Below are 17,953 nucleotides of genomic sequence, written 5' to 3'. Positions count from 1 at the left end.
CTGTATTTCGGTGCCGATCAAAGAGTATTGTAGTGTGGTCTGTTTGATCAAACAGAATTTCATGTACAGAATTAATTACCCGCCTATTGTATAGAATGCTATCAAATACTTTGTGATAAGTATATATTATGTGTTGTATTAAAAACTTTTTTTTTGTAAGAAAAACATTCCTTCAGGATAGTGAAACCTTATCTCATTATCTTATCTTAGTGTCATGTTCTTCGAACGTTTATGGTATGGCACGTTCATATGACTGTGCGAAGCTTATTATAATCTTTATTATCCAGTTCAATTCTTAATATAAAAATATCAGTTCTCGGACTCGGATTAAAGAGAAAAAGCCACTTTAAATCAATCCTTTTATTGGCGAGCGTCAACAAATGTCAACAAAAGTACTTGAAATTTGGGTGTACAGTCGAATATTTTTAAATTTAGAAATGGAGATCTCACACACTCACACACACACACACACACTGGTGGAAGAAAAGTATACACACGGATTGAAGGAAAAGTGAACACATACTTAGTTTAACGTATACTATTTACTCTTGGGTTCAAAAACAAAATGCTCTTCAGATACTGGTTACACAATAAACAAATGACACAAATTTGAGTATCTGGTATGTTCGCTAATCCGCCCCATATCACCTTCCCTTATTTCTCAGTCTGTCGTCGTCATAGTTCTCAATAACTCGTTTTGCAGGATCTGCTAATCGTGGGTTCGAATCCCAGATTCGCACTGATTATGATGACTGGTTTCACCAGAATGATAAACGTGCAAGAACAGCATCACATGGTTTCTTCCTCCCACCCTAAGCTGACAGGTGGTGGAATTAATATACTGACCGCCAAAAGAAACGCGAACCATAGAAACATAAAAAGAAGTATGCACGTTAAAAAGAGATGTTTCCAATGTGTATCAATTAAAGACAAAATGACAATCAGTCAAGTGTTATTCTTATCACGATATGCTGCACGTGATTTCCAAAGATTACACGCTAATCCTGCACGAGGCAAATGGTGCATCTCGAGTCATGGATCTATGAGTCGCATGTGATGCGTTCATGAGCGTCGCTTCACATACCATACCAGCATCGAACCTATGAAATATATCTGTTGAATATGAGTAATCCTTCATATATTAACCAAGATGTATGGTATTCGCGTTTCTTTTGGTGGTGAGTATATATTGTTCAAAGCGACATTTAAGCCATGCTCAGGCACTTGCCATAATGTATATATGTAGATCAAGTTATTGTTGGTAACATGTGACCCTTCAATCCTATTTTTCCTAATCCTTCCAACATGCAGTACTTAATAGAATCATTTGGATCCTTTCGTCTCAGGTTGGCTGCTGAGGAGAGTCCTAAGTGTGGAGATTTATTTAAATACAAAACGGCTGACATCTTTCAGTGACGAAGTAGCTGAATGGATGATGAAAAGAAGAATGGAGAAATTCTTTTTTATGGGTTTCCATTGGCTGTCGTGATCACGTGATGCATCTATCTGGCTCAGAAGGTCAACCAATCCAGGGAAGCTGGAAGCTGCGTAGGCGTTGTACATGTTCGGGGCCAAGACCACGTGTCTGGAAGAGTAAAAAAAACACGTTTTATGTTTGTGTACACTTCTAAGCCTCTGTGAATTCCGATGTAGCTATACGGACATTTCGATTTTAGTTTGGCGTAGCACGTGACTAATGGACATGTCAATCTTATTTGGTGTAAAACGTGAGCTATGGACTTCAAGGTGGGCGCGGATTGGTCGTTCCAGCAGCGATAAATCCATTTTGAGTCAGTTCAAACGATACCGACAAAAATATCGATATATTTATCGTTGTGGTGGGACCACATTATAGTTTGTGCTAAAGCCATGTTTTTACACATTATTGTTATCATTGTCGTTATCGCTGTGGTCTCATCCTTTCTTGTCGTTATCGCGTGTTAGAAATAGATACTGGACCCGACAATCTTGTGATTGATATCATGAGCAACGCAAGGGTTCAATGACAGATTATCAACCAATTCACTGAGTATTAACTCGCCTCTGACGACTAGCCGACCAGTCGACCTCTAGTCTAACCAGGAATCCCCACGAGGTTTCTCTGACATAGACGTATACAGGATCACAGGACCGCTCTGTGGAACCCCTTCGTTACTCAAGCATCTGCAAGCCCTGACTTATTCTCTTCCGGAAATTGTTTGAATGAATGATTAACTAGGTTCCGTCTTCTGGAACAACGTACTTGTGATGGGCCCTTCCGGGTAGACCTGCAGGGTCAGTGAAGGCTCTCTCCAGCTGCATCATCTGGTCGTTGACAGCACGAACCGCCAAGGGGCTGAGACATACAACCAGTTTAACAAAATTAAGATAAGTGCAGATGTAATTGTTCATAATGATGTAAACTGGGCGCAGCACGAGGAAGCGAGTTAGGATGATCGGGCCTTCAGCCATTGTGTTTGCCAAGAGTACAGTAAAAAGAGGTGTTCCATCACAGCAAAACTGTCGACTTGAACTTGCAACTTTTGTTTGTTTGTTTGTTGTTTAACGCGAAACTCAGCAATATTCCACCTTTACATAATCGAGTCTCGACCAGACAATCCAGTGATTGATATCATGAGCATCGATATTTACAATTTGGATACGATGACATGCATCAACCAAGTGAGCGAGCCTGACCACCCCATCTCGTTAGTCGCCTCTTACGACAAGCATAGTCGCCTTTTATGGCAAGCATGGGTTGCTGAAGACTCATTCTTACCCTGTAAACCTGCAACTAACAAAAATGGCATTGAACACATTGTAAAACGTGTAGGTTTACATACTTATTTCTGTTGACTGTTTTAAGGCTGCTCATAAATTCAGCTGCTACTATCTTGAAGTCCCGGATGTAGTCATCGAGGGCAGCTGTTCAACACGAGGAGGTTTTGTGAGTAAGGTTCCCGCCGCTTTTAGCACTATTACAGCCTATCAATTTACAATGGGTTTCATACATTGCAACAGTGTAGGGATTCGAACCCTTCGGAGTGATGACCCAAAGCCTTCACCACTACCCAAAGCCTTCACCACGAGTGGATGAGTTAGGCTTGACCACACTTTGAACAATCACCTTTTACTCATCTTGCTTTTGCGTGACACGGTAGGGATACTCTTCATGGCTATGATAACCAATATAAAACTATTAATCTGCACAATGGACCGTTCTACAAAACGACTTAAGGGCTAAGATGACCATACTTCAACACTGACTTTGTTCAGTTTAATTTGTAAAACGGGGCTCTGTCAATATCTATGATCACAACTTTTCGACTGCGCACGCGTGCTTCCTTCCGTGCTGGGTGTAAACATTGGGCGCTCATCCGCCCTACATATACTGACGAAAAGAATAATGGAACGATTAGAAAGATAATATTGGTTTTGATGCGAGATATATGTGACCGAATACATCTGATTTGAACCAATTTCTTTGGTTGACGTGAAGCATTTTTATTTAACGTATATATAACTTTCTAACGATATGTTCCTCATGAAATATTCCCTTATATTTTTCGTCAGCATTCATTAAAATCTAACCGTTTTCTGTGTCTATATACAACTCACAGTAATTAGCGACGTTGACTTTCAATATGGCACCATACTCCCTATCTAACTCGTGTCTGCTCTCTTCCAACATGACACCGTAGTCGGAGACGTTGTAGGGAAGGACGAGGGAGTCGGAGAGGCTGCGAGCTAGCTCCACCCACAGTGACGTCACGCAGGCGTGGATCTGCGGACGCAATGAAAAACCACCAGTCGGAACATATTTATATCTATGTTCTTCTAAGGACCTCGCATTTTACATGGCGTTTACATTATCATTCCCCGGGTTAGGACAGGTCTTCAGCAATCCATGCTTGTCGTCAGAGGCGACTATGCTTGTAGTAAGAGGCGACTGTGCTTGTAATAAAAGGCAACAACGGGGTCGGGAGGTCAGGCTCGTTGACTTGGTTGATGCATGTCATCTTGTCCCAATTGGGCGGATCGATGCTCATGATATCAATCACTGGATTGTCTGGTCCAGACACGATTATTTACAGACCGCTGTTTTATAGCTGTAATATTGCTGAGTGCGGAGTTAAACAACAACAAAAAACATTATCATTCCGGCATCAATGAATGAGTGTGCTTTCAGCAATATTCCAGCAATCTCGCGAGAGGATAACTGTACATTTGAATAATTTGTTTGCAATCGGAATACGATGACATGCATCAACCAAGTCAGCGTGCCTGACCACCCGATCCCGTTAGTCGCCTTTTACGGCAAGCATGGGGTGCTGAAGACCTACTCTTCCCCGGATCTTCACGGGTCACGTTTGAATAAACATCAATCGAAACACGCAGTTATATTAATATGTCTTCGCTGCTACTATGAATTAACACCCGATAAAACATATTGCAGGGCGTTTTACATTTATTATTTCTGTGCTAAACCTTAAAATCTGGATCGTAGAACTTTTCCATGGCATAGAATGTCTCGTACACAGAGTGGTAGAGTGGGTAGGGATACTCGTTCTGAAACAAACAAAATGGCGTCTGTTGTCAACCCCCACACTTTATATTCAATTACAATAAACTACGTTTATAACGAACACTCTTATAACAAACTAACGGATATAACGAATTGGCCATTTGCTGTATATATGCTTATAACGAACTACGGTTATAACAAATTAAAAGTAGTGGTCCCTTTGGAGTTCGTTTCATCAGTAGTTTATAGTTTTATGTATTAGAATTGAATATTTCGTTCTGACGTGTGAGTGAGTTAATGTGGTTTTAAGCCACAGTTAGCAATATTGCATCTATATCACGTCTGTAATAATTAAGCCCGGGTGAGGCAATCCAGGGGATGACTGCATGAACGCCTCCTCCGGGTCAGCAGATCCCAAGCGTCTCGAGGAGGATCAGAGCCGTGACCTTGACGGAGTATTACCTTGAAGCCAAAGGTGGCAACCGGGATTCCAGCTTTCAGCAGAAAGGGATCATGGTCGCTTCCAGAGCCGGGGGGATCTATCCTGAGTGAAGAAACAACACAGAATTATGAATCTTCAATGAAACTGGGAGACACTGATTCTTAATTGTTATACTCCGTAAACATCATTGAACTATAGCAGTTGATTTATATCCTTCCGGTCAAGGATACAAGGACACCGACTCGGGGAACTATAGTGATATGCTGCAGCCTCATTCGGCACATGGTAACGTACATCAGCTGTCGATGTTGGAAGCTATGATGTGTTGAGTGTATCTGACCTTAGTGTCGCCCATGTCAGTACTAGCCATATGCAGAGGTATATCCGGGTATCCCTGCACACTCATGCACGCACGCACATACCCACACGCACGCAAGCACGCACACACACACACACTTTCAGAGGTATTTTCGGATATTCCTGCACACACACGCACGCATGCACGCACACTCTTTCAGGGATATTTTCGAATATCCCTGCACACACATACACGCGCGCACACATACACACACCCTTTCATGTGTATTTCCTGATAGCCATGCACACACACACACACGCACGCGCACACATAATTTACATGCAGGTTGCATCTCACCTTGGTTGAGTGGACTGTCCACTAAATGTCCGAGGTTCCACTTTCAGCCACTCGTCATATAGTGACCTGTCCCCTCGTGGGCCGAGCACCTGTACGTTGAACAGACAATATGGTCAACAGACAAAACACAATTAGACATATGATAAATAATACATTTAACAAAACGAAAATAGGAATAGTAATACAAAGAGCAGAACAAGGTGTCATTGTATATAAAATCCGATTAATATACTGACCACCCTTCGAGCTACCTACCTGTTTAGCCGCATCATACACGGGTCTGTTCAGCAACGGTGTCGCTCCCATCGACAAACTGTAATTTCCTGCAAGTACCCATCTTCGATTATCCAGGGTATATTATATATCTCCACCAAATTACACTTATCTGAGAGAGACATTCTCGCATCACTTCCTGTGATTTGTGTTGAAAGGAAACGCGAAAGCTGGACCTTAAACGTATTTTGTTAATACCATGTATGACATCAGACCTTGAGATACTGAGGATTATTTAGTAGGGGTGAAGCGATACATCGGTGCACCAGTGCATCGTGAATTTTCATGTGACGATAGGGTACACGATACGTTTTTTTGTGTATCGATACAAGACATACATTTGCTGAAACAAATTATTTACTACTTGCTTAATGACCCCTGGCGATTTTGTCAGTCAGATATAGGAAAATGTCTTGCAATTAACGTTTCAAGTTCACAACTCAAAGAAGCCATTACGAACATGTGTCTACAGCTAGCTTGTCCTTTCGGACCTCCTCTGAAATATTTATTGTCAAGAAGTTTCTATGCGATTTGACGTTAATATGCGTATAAAGAACGTATCGTATCGTGACCTATGTATCGCGATACCTATCGTATCGTGACCTTGCTGTATCGTTTCACCCCTATTATTAGTGGAAGTAACGATTCTCAGGAATTTGGAGAACAAATGTTTCATGTATCAGAGGTAATATGAATGCTAGTACCCTTAAGACATCGACGTTTAATTTACAGTCGGAAGTTCCACATTTACCTGACACGGCCGTGTCTACATTCAGGTAGGCAACGGTTCGAGCCCCAAGGTTCTTCATATACTCCTGAAACACCAACAGGAAGCTACCTGTATCACAGTGCATAGGACTCAATTACTCAGACTGAGCGTTTACTGCTCGTATGTGTCAATAGGAACCTTTCATTCAGGATTACAATATATATAAATGTTACACTTTACATACGTGCATCATTCTACATACCTCCACCCACTCGCTGGACCCCAGCGTCCCGTATTCTTCTGCCCCCCAGCTGCAGAAGATGAGGGACCGGCGTGGACGCCACTCACCTGTAGGAGTCAAATATGACCAGGGACTCGTTCCACGGAGCGATCATAGCACTCCGACCGTCGTAAGCCCATGTTAAAAGTATTGGAGCTACGATTGCTCTGTGGAACGGGGCCCTGGTGTAGAAGCATCTTCTATCTGCTGGTTTGCAAGTCTGAACCCGTCACCCGATACCCCCATCACTCCACCTCCCCCAACATCCAACACCACCACTTGGAGCAGCACAAGTACATGTGACTTGAAGCAAGGTAGACACAATTTTATGGATAACAACTTCTTTAATACTGTAAAAAGCGACGTTTCGGTATAGATCCTTGCTTGACAACGGTATAAGGATCTATACCGAAACGTCGCTTTTTATAGTATTAAAGAAGTTGTTATCCATAAAATTGTGTCTACCTTGTCACCCGCCAACTTCTAAGTGATGCATATCAAACAATTTGCCTTTAAGCTGAAGCATCTTTAAAATTTTAAATGTTGATATAAAAATGCCCAATGGACCAAGGGAATAAAAATATATTGAATACCCAAAAGGTTATCAATACCCAATGTGAATTATAACCCAATGACTCAGAACGTATCTTGATCAATGAAACATCGTGAAGCAGAACCCCATTATCTCGAAACATCGTCTAAGGCGATGTAAATGTAAGGTCTGGATATATGCAGTATCGACACTATGGATAACTCGACATTCACAGATGGTCCAAAGGACAAGTATATCAGGACCAACTGACCACTGCTGACCATCTCCGCCATGACTCTGGCCGCTTCCATCATGGCCGCAGTACCACTGGACGGGTCCATTGCTCCAAAGACCCATGCGTCTCTATGGTTACCAAGAATAACATAGCGATCTGAAAAAAAGAAGTAATATTATATATGCCACTTGAATTCCGTCATGGGGCGGTGGAGCAGCCAACTAGTTATTATTTCGCTCGTGAAGCCGTATATGCCGGTTCGACTCCCCATGTGAGTATATATGTGAGCCCATTCTTGGTGGCCGCCGCCATCACATAGCTGGAATATTGCTAAAGGACTCGTAAATCCTTATTCACTCAATCACAGTGAATGCTACCAAGCATACACACAGCTCAATATGTCTACTGAACTATTTCATACTGTTTACACATACATATTAGCCAGTAATCAGTGTTATGTAATATTACAGGGTGTCTAAGGCGTCGCAATTCGCTGAAAAGAGTTGCATCCCTTAGCCGCGCCAGGATCATATGACCTTCGGTTTCAAATTGTCTCCAAGCAAGCGAACCGGCACAGCATAGCGCAAATGGGGAGACTGAGTATGTCAAAACTACAGACCTATTAAATTTTGTCATAAATACGGTTTACTTGAAAAGAGAATGGAGTGAGTTCGTACTATCGGGGGCGTGGTACCCTAGTAGTTAAAACGTACGCTCGTCACGCCGAAGGCCCGGGTTCGATACCCACATGGGTACAATGTGAGAAGTCAATAACATTGCCGTAATATTGCTAAAAGCGGGGTAAAACAAATACTGACTCACTCACTCGATCGCTCTATCCACATACTCGTCCTTCTATCGCTTCACCCACCTGGTTCAACGGCTCCGGCAATGATGCCTATGGTGTTGTAAGTGACGTTCCTCTGATTCCTGGTGGAGATACGCATCTCCACGTCCCTGAAGTCGAAATGAACGAAACATTTGTGCATCCCAGAAAGATCCCATACAACATTATCTTGACATTGAACCGAGACGGATACGTTTATCAAAAGAATATCAGTAGGGTGACAATAAGACCTTCTTTTAGTAATTTTGGTCACGATGTTGTTTTTCAAACTACAAAGAATATAATTATATAATATAATTATAAAGATCTCTGCTGAAAGCAGAGTCCATGGTATGATTCCGACTATATCATAAACACGTGTTTATAAATCACTGTCAAATAGTGATGATACCAGGTGTTCTCAAAAAGGTGAGCTATCCTGCCACTCCCGTGTCATCCGTCACACACGTGCAAGGCATGGTATGACAGACAAAGTATAGTAATACGAATCGGGTGTTCTTTAACTTCTTTTGAGTAGTATAGTATATGTTGTATGTTGCACGTTCATATGTCATGTGTCTATAAACTGGACATTTGACCAGCATATTGCATACTACTGAAAAGAAGTTAAATAGCACTGAACTCAATGTGAGAGTATTTCTGTGCATAGTTACTGATAAGATGTGACCCGTGAAGATACGGGATAGAATAGGTATTCAGCAACCCATGCTTGCCGTAAAAGTCGACTATACTTGTCGTAAGAGGCGACTATCGGGATCGGGTGGTCAGGCTCGCTGACGTGTTTGATGCATGTTATCGTATCCCAATTGCATAGATCATTGCACATGATATCAATCACTGGATTGTCTTGTTCAGACTCAATTATTCCAGACCGCGGCCATATGGCTAGAATATTGCTGAGTGCGGCGTTTAACAACAGTCAAACAAATCATATGTTTCTACTGATGAGAACAGTTTGAGGATGTTGATATGTAGACTAACGCTTAGTCTCTGAAAATATATAATTTTGATTTAAAAAAGGAACTTCATTTGAATTGAAAAGGGGTGAAAGATTCAGAAGGAAAATCTAGACTTGCTTCATTTAGTGCTCTCGCGTAAGGGGTTGGGCGGAAGGGGGAATAATATGGTTCAGCAACCGGGAGAGTGACGAGTTGATGCGGTATAGCTCTGAAGCCCGTACTTGAGCGTCTGGTTGTTGAACCCAGGTCCGTATCTGTACACGATGTCCATCCCCCCTGACCAGTCCGACCTCACAGCTGACCCGCTCATATACCTAGAGACAGACGATGGAACAACGTGCTACTTGCTTACAATATACAGTTTCCAATCACTGATATATGCGTTACTACTCAACTTTTGATAGGGATAAACATATATGTTAGATATATGTATCTACTTGACATATTATCAGTTTTGTGTTTCATGGAAAGATACTGAATATCCCTTTAAAAGGCGGAGTGGTATATAAACAACATAATGCTCAATGGGCCTAAGGCTCGGGTCAATTGACAGTCCTAGCAAACAGTATTTCTTTTTGTCTTTAAAGATTGCCAATATTATACAAAGAGTGAGTGAGTAGGGTTTCACGCCGCTTTTAGCAAAATCCAAGCAATATGACGGCGGGGGACACCAGAAATGGGCTTCACACATTGTACCCATGAATCGAACCTGGGCCTTCGGCGTGACGAGCGAACGCTTTAACCACTAGGCTACCCCAGTTAATAAACTCTCTTGAATATATATTTGAATAAATCCATCAACAGTCGATTTCTCTCATGAGTATCATCCAGATACTAACTAAGTGCAGTTTTATATTTTTGTGACCCACTGACCCATTTAATTGAACATGACTTTTTGTGAGTGACAGTACCTTAAACCAAATTTGATCCAAATTCTTCTAACATCTGTGGAGGTTTTCCCTCGGTATTGAAAACAGCCACTACGAGACAGGGTATCACCGCCCATTATACTTATTGATATACTTTTGCTTTCAGTGACTGAGTTCATTTATTATTATATAATGAATATTATTATTTTGGTAATATATGTTTATGAAGCATACATTCAATCTCTAGGTTTACAACAACCACGGTCCGTGATCAATATACATGCAGATTTTGACATTAGTATGGCACGTCCCTGGACATATACAAGTGAATACAGTTGACTACGTTTATAACGAACACGCTTATAACGAACTGACTGATATAACGAACTGGTTTTCTTGGGGTCCCGGCAGTTTGCTGTATACATGCTGTATAAATGCTTATAACGGACTACGGTTATAACGAACTAGAATTAGTGCTCCCTTTGAGTTCTATATAACCGTAGTTTACTACGTAGTTGTACATGAGTTACATGACAGACACGAGTTACCCACTGCATGATGTTCTTAGCCTCGCCATAGCTGATGGGGTGCACGGGGATGGCGGGCAGGTTGATCTGGGACTCCGGCACTCGGTACGCAGTTTCTACGTAATGAAATTAACGTTATATTACATTCTATAACGATTAACGCACGTGGTGTACATCCAAGTATAGATTCAAGTTTATTTCACGTTAAAACGGGTATTTCAGTTATGGCGGTTATTAAAGTACCAATATAAATGGTACTGAATGAAACACAACATGGTTCGTAAGCTCACAACCAAGACAACCCATGGACATTTACACAAGAGAGTCAACGGGTCGTTTACAAAATATTAATGTGTTTGCTTCTATTAATCTGTTTAGACCCATCCTTGTTAGTTTGCATCTGATTTTAATCTGTTTAAATATATGACCACACATTTGTTTTATTGCAGACGTGTATGCATGTTTTTCTTATAAAACGAACTGGGTAAGGCCGGAATAAATAAGTATTTGATTTTCCTTCCCGCCCGCCTCACTACCAAACACGCCCCCTGTTTCACAGAATGTATGACTTTGTGTGTTCCCTTGTTCCTTAGTTTACTTGATGTAATACACCTTATACACGTATTCCTGCTTGACACCTGTGGGTTGTTGATATACATATGCGTCTTAAATAGTTTCAAATGGTTTTGAAAGCTTTACTGAGGCCTTGAATGTTGTAAACTTGATGCAACAACTATGAACCTAAATACATTTTCTGAAACATATATATATGTATATTTGTAGCTGACAGTTTCAACAATCTTTGACATGATTCATTATTTCAACATTATTGTTACTTTGTCTTTATTATGTATTACGTCCGCACCAGGTGTGTGTGTGTGTGTGCGTGCGTGCGTGCGTGCGTGCGTGCGCGCGCGCGTGTGTGTGTGGATAGATATATAGATACAGTAAACTACGGTTATAACGAACTCAAAGGGACTCCTATTTTTAGTTCGTTATAACCGTAGTTCGTTATAAGCATATGTACAGCATAACCACAGCAAATAGTCGGGACTAAAAAGTAAGTTCGTTATATCCGTCAGTTCGTTATAAGCGTGTTCGTTATAACCGTAGGTTACTGTAGATAGATAGATAGATAGATAGATAGATAGATAGACAGATAGATAGGTAGATAGATAGATAGATAGATAGATATTGAAAACAAATGAGGTAAAACCATTCATTAATTGAAAATATTCCTCTAAATTGTAAATGCGTCAGTGGTCAAATGAATACTGTGTTTGTTTGTTACTCATTCGACCTGGGTTTGATTCTGTAAACTAAGTAGCAAAAAAGCAGGGGATCACGTGATCGTTCCTCTCATCGTACGCCGTTTTGTGCAAAACACTTCGCACATTGTACCAATATGGGGATTCGAACCCATGCGTCAGGAGCGAGGAACAAACGCGTTAACCACATGGTTACGCCCACACGTTTGATCCCCTCTTAATAGCCAAAAAGAATGCTTACCTATAGACGGGTACCCGGGAGTTTCGGGATCACCGTCACTGACGAACAATGTCCCTCTTTGAGCCCCCGTAGGTGGGAGCCACCAGCTGTGAGGGTACACGTCACTAGAGTTACCTCCCCTTGCATAATCGGCAGGATCACTGTATATAATCAAGCCGATGGCGCCATGCTTCTGGGCCGCTTTCGCCTATTAGAATAGTTGAAATCCAGATGAATAAACTGGTTCTTCGCGCATCAAGCAAAGAGCTTTCAGCTCGTTTTACTGGGTGGTCGTATATAGCTACGACTAGCATAGGTTCTGAAGTAGAGTTGAGATAACTGGACATCCTTAATCATTCAGAATTAATGAGTGGATGAGTTGGGTTTAACGCCGCTTTGAACAGTATTCCAATTCTTCACCACGTGCCCCCAATCATCTAGAGGACTGCATCTCCATTCTGTTATGATAAATACCGTGAAACAATTCGCTACCATAATTTCGTTTGGAAGTGACGTCACCGTCTGCATCCATCTAATCATGATTGTTTGTTTGTTTGTTTGTTGTTTAACGCCACACTCAGCAATATTCCAGCTATATGACGTCGCTCTGTAAATAATCAAGTCTGGATCAGACAATCCAGTGATTGATGTCATGAGCATCTATCCACGCAAATGGGATACGATGACATGCATCAAACAAGTCAGCGAGACTGACCACCCGATCCGTTAGTCGTCTCTTAGGACAAGCATAGTCACCTTTTACGGCAAGCATGGGTTGCTGAAGACCTATTCTACCCCCGATCTTCACGGGTCCCATCTTATCACTAACTCACATTGAGTGAAGTGCTCTTTAACTTCTTTTCAGTAGTATGCAATATGTTGGTCAACTGTTCCAGTTTATAGACCAGTTGACTCTTCCATCAACTTTGATTCAAGTAACTCAAACACGCTTTGTTGACACTTTGGAACACCACGTGGTGGTCACTTTCGTGTCGCAAGGGTTGATCATGGGTAGGCACGTACCTTATCGCCTCTGTAGATCTTGCCGTATCTGGCGATGACGATGTTCCCTGTGACGTTGATGTTGACGACGTCTGTGACGTACTTGAAGTCTTCGTCACGGCCGTAATTGACGTACACCAGGTTCCCCTATACATACGTCAGATGTCACTGAACCGAGCTAAAAGACATTCACAATCCATTCTGTAAGGGACGGACCACAAGAGTTCAAGACATATATAGACTTACCACAGTCATCCTGCTAAAAATGTTTTGTAGAACTGGACACAATGGATTGATATTCTGCTAAACGATCTTTGAACTACGACCTTCTTTATACGCTAAGGATAGATGTCGATCAAATTCACCCAAACGTCAAAATGTTCGTGTTAATAGTGAACATGAATGATAGATTGTTTGAAGATGCTCAGCAAATAAATATTTTTTGGACACAGCTAGGGAAAAATACAAATCAAATGTATGTTGGTTTATGCTGAAGAATTAAATGACGGCTTAATGCTGGAGAGAAGCCCGAGCTGATGCAGGTTTTAGACGTGGGTGGTGCTGACATACCAAGGATCATAATCAGAGCGAACCTGGGATTCGACCTAACGATCATAGGATCCTGATACAACAAAGGGACGGAGCCTTGCCCATGGAATTACCTCCCTTTATACGACTGGACCGCCGTGCTCCTGGTTACAGGAAATCATAGGAAGTTTTAGGAACTGAGCTAGTCGTGCCATAAGATGGCTTCGTGGAACCACGCCCCTTTCGCGGAAGATATCTTAGCTGTAGCGACTAAGTGTGCCATAGAACAAAGCAGGTTCCGATTCAGTACTACGTTCAATAGACCCGTGAAATTGTGGGTAGGAATTGATATTCAGTAACACATGCTTTTCGTGAAGAGGCGACTAACGGGATCGTGTGGTCAGACTCGCTGACTTGGTTGATGCATGACATAATACCTCAGTTGCGTAGAACGATGTTCATGATTGGATAGTCTGGTCCGGAGTCGATTATTTAGAGACCGCCGTTATACAGCTGGAATATTACTGGGTGCGGCGTTAAACAATAAACAAACAAATAAAATATAGACTTACGACAGCGCCACGTTCGCCGTGTTGGACCCTGTTCTATTACAACTGTCTTACCGTAACTGTACCGTTCGCAGAGTAGGCATTGAATGGCGGCACGACACCGGGCACGTTCTCTCTGGGCGTCAAGATGGCCTCCGTCAAGGGTGACTCGTACAGGATCTCGTCATTCTGGCCTCGAACCCGCACCACGTTAGGATTCTCGGGATCCGGGTAGGACATCAGTACGTCATAGGGCGTGATGGTGACGTCATCAAAGCCTTGCTGTTTCCACAGATCAGCCAGCTCCTTAGCCTGGGTGTAGTCGGCCGGGGTCCCCGCTAGGTGGGGTTTGGAGGTCAGCTGCCTGGAACGAATATAGCTGAATATAAAGTACAATAATATAAGGAGAATTCTTTTGTTTATAGGGTCGTTCGGGTAGCCCATGTGAAGCCCATTTCTGGTGTCCCCCGCCGTGATATTGCTGGAATATTGCTAAAAGTGGCGTAAAACCATACTCACTCACTCACTCACATTTGTTTATTTACCTGCAGTTTCTTAAACATCTGTATGTTAGGTATGGTTTTGTTTACATCACGAATTAATGTTGGAGGAAAGTCCGAACTGATGCAGAACTGATGGGTATGGGATTCGAACCAACGATCACAGGATCCTGGCACTACTAAGGGACGCAACCTTACGCATCGAATTAAAACCCTCCTTTATACGACTGGTCCACCGCTTCTCTAGTTATAAGGTCACAGCAGGTACTTTTGGTTTGACGCGGCCGGGGATCCAACCACCGACCTTCCGCTCTCCAGGCAGCAGCTATGATATATCCACTACACCAGGGAGGCCGTCCAAACGGGAACTGAACACCACCCTGCCCCATAGTGTATCATAGCGAGACCCATAATCAAACCAACACGGACCTCAAATAATAAATTATTTCTTCCGCATATTTTGTTTACTTGTACACGTATATGATAAGTTGTACCTGAGATTTTCCCGGATATTTCCCGCCTTGATCCTGGAAGCGAGCTTCTCGTGAATGGTGTCGTCTGCTTCTTGAATAATCGCCCGAGGCACTCCACTTAAAAACGCGTCATTGCCCTGGGAAGAGATGGCGAACCTACCAATCAGCAGACCGATGATGAACGTGGCCAGCAGGCTCACTCCAGCCACAATCAGCTTCCTTCGTGGTCCAGAGAGGGTGGCCATCGCCATGTTGCCGTCTGACAGGTAATGTCGCGGTGACTGTGAGAGCAGGGCGTCTTTACCTGCCTGAACGCTCTTGATTGCTGAAGCAGTCCGTGACGTGATCAGAATAACACTTCACGATGTGATGTGCTTCAGTTGACGTCCATCCAGTTCTTCCACGACTCAAGTTGATGACATGCATTTTCAATGAGATACACTTTGGTGAAACGGTCTGTCTTAGCTTCTTGGTGTTGTATTCGGGTGGTCGTGTTTGGACCTATTATTAGTGATTCGGTAGGTAAATGAATGTTGTTTTCTGCAGTCAGCAAATATTTCATACGTGTGACGTATCGCCATCTTGAATTAATGGCGTTGGCGACAGCAGATTAACGACGTAAGGACCACCAGTTATATAACCGACAACCATACATCTACCCACTTGATGCCGACAACCCTATGACGAAACAGGGAAGAAAGTTATTTATGTGATATTCTTGGGGAATGTAAGCTTTTCACCAGCAATGGGAACGTTCACCTAATTCATTTTAATAAGTGCATTTGATTTTACGTAAATAAACTGGCAATAGAATAGATATTACTTTATTTAGAAATTGAATATAATGAGGTACACTTGCTAATACTGAAAATTCCGGATGATAAACTATAGTCTCTCACATTTCATGCTCAGGGTATTCAACATACTATGGTTGGAGAATATAACGATTACAATCGGTGTACAGTGGTCAAGTTTAAGATGGAGCAGCTGGAATCCGACGTTGGCGTGGTCACGCTGGGAGAAAATCGTGAACTGGTCTAAGGGAGACAATCCGACAATCGTATCTGCGGAAGCGCTATTTAGATGAAGTGCTACTAAAATAACCACGAAACCGATAATGTTCAGTAGAACAGTAAGATGATATACATGTATGTGAAGGTTACGCGCGTTTACATACAAAATACAGTTACGTTTCGTTCAATGGTTTTGTCAGTGGGGGGCCGTAAGCGGTGTGTTGTGAGAGATTTCTGTCATTATTTTATTAATATTGTTTCCTTCCATGAAGGCCCCAAAAATTGCACCCTGACCCACCTATTCAGGCAGGCGGTGCGGAAAACGTATTTCACGGGTGTCAGCAGTCTTGCTCTCACTTAGCGATCCTTGAACAAGCTCGCAGCCCCCGATAAGGACAGTTAAATTATATACATGTTCCGGGGAGCTTATAAATGCTAACTATTTGCACAGGAGAATGGTGTGCAGTCGTTGGGGCGATGATTTCAACATATTTATTGATAAATAATAATATTTCAAATATATGTTATAACCACATTTATATAACATGTCATTTGAATTAAAGAAGAACAATATAATTGAACTGTGTTTATATTATTACCACTTACATGTGTGCGGATCCATGTATCAACGTAATGAAGTTCAAATTGGGAGGGTACAATGTGTGAAGCAAATTTCTGGTGTCCCCCGCCGTGATATTGCTGGAATATTGCTAAAAGCGGCGTAAAGCCAAAACTCACTCACTCACTCACTCAAATTGGGAATGTTTCACTGTATTCATTTCGTATATGCATTTATCAAAAGGACACTTTTACAGTTATGCTCCCATTTTGAGTTAGGATTGTCCCCCAGCGACCTATCCTGATCGCAAAGTAGACCAAACTATTATGCACAACAACTTCTTTATACTGTGATAGCGACGTTTCCGGTATAGATCCATATACCCTTGTCAAGCAAGACTGAATAATGAACATGGTACAGAATTATATATGGTGCGTGACAGATTAACATTGACAACAATTATTATAAAATTGTGAAGTTGTCTAAGGGAGACAACTTCATATATTCCATGCAAAAGTCGCGACCCGACAACCTTGTCCGCGGAGGCCTTATCAGATGAAGCGCTACTAAAATAACCACGAAACCGATAATGTTCTGCAGAACAGTAAGATGGGAATATATAATCGGATGCAAAGCTTGTACGGACTTTCTAGACAATATACTGTATCTGTGGCATGTTAAATGGTTTCATCAGTGGGGGGCTGTAAGCGGTGCTTTGTGAGATATTTCTGCCATTATTTTTTCATAATTGTTTCCTTCCATGAAGGCCCCAAAAATTGCACCCTGACCCACCTATTCAGGCAGGCGGTGCGGAAAACGTATTTCACGGGTGTTAGCAGTCTTGCTCTCACTTAGCGATCCTTGAGCAAGCTCGCAGCCCCCGATAAGGACGGTTGAAATTTTATACATGTTCCAGGGAGCTTATAAATGCTAACCATTTGTACAGGAGAATGGTGTGCAGTCGTTGGGGCGATGATTTGAACATATCTATTTATTAATGCTAATGTTTC

At 42.1% G+C, this 17,953-nt stretch overlaps 1 protein-coding gene and 2 non-coding genes across 3 annotated transcripts; all 3 read right to left on the bottom strand.

The window, feature by feature from the left end:
* Window positions 1-1,380: 1,380 nt before the first annotated feature.
* Window positions 1,381-15,622, bottom strand: LOC139443719 (glutamate carboxypeptidase 2-like). The gene is made up of 18 exons (XM_071224651.1): window positions 15,393-15,622; window positions 14,474-14,762; window positions 13,344-13,469; window positions 12,342-12,528; window positions 10,858-10,948; window positions 9,658-9,750; window positions 8,502-8,587; window positions 7,667-7,786; window positions 6,846-6,931; window positions 6,626-6,689; window positions 5,857-5,924; window positions 5,602-5,690; window positions 4,967-5,048; window positions 4,468-4,548; window positions 3,598-3,763; window positions 2,823-2,904; window positions 2,243-2,335; window positions 1,381-1,585 (listed from the first exon to the last, which is right to left on the bottom strand). The coding sequence occupies exons 1-18, from the start codon at window positions 15,620-15,622 to the stop codon at window positions 1,381-1,383; spliced, it is 2,238 nt and encodes a 745-aa protein (XP_071080752.1).
* Window positions 15,623-16,655: 1,033 nt separating this feature from the next.
* On the bottom strand, window positions 16,656-16,784 carry LOC139444428 (U4atac minor spliceosomal RNA). The gene has a single exon (XR_011651756.1). It is a non-coding gene; the product is annotated as a U4atac minor spliceosomal RNA (small nuclear RNA).
* Window positions 16,785-17,708: 924 nt separating this feature from the next.
* On the bottom strand, window positions 17,709-17,837 carry LOC139444439 (U4atac minor spliceosomal RNA). The gene has a single exon (XR_011651765.1). It is a non-coding gene; the product is annotated as a U4atac minor spliceosomal RNA (small nuclear RNA).
* Window positions 17,838-17,953: the final 116 nt, after the last annotated feature.

Source organism: Haliotis cracherodii, unplaced genomic scaffold (assembly GCF_022045235.1).
Source record: "Haliotis cracherodii isolate W230 unplaced genomic scaffold, xgHalCrac1.p SCAF_5, whole genome shotgun sequence".
Taxonomy (NCBI): Eukaryota; Metazoa; Mollusca; class Gastropoda; order Lepetellida; family Haliotidae; genus Haliotis; species Haliotis cracherodii.
This window is presented reverse-complemented; position numbering and strand designations above follow the sequence as displayed.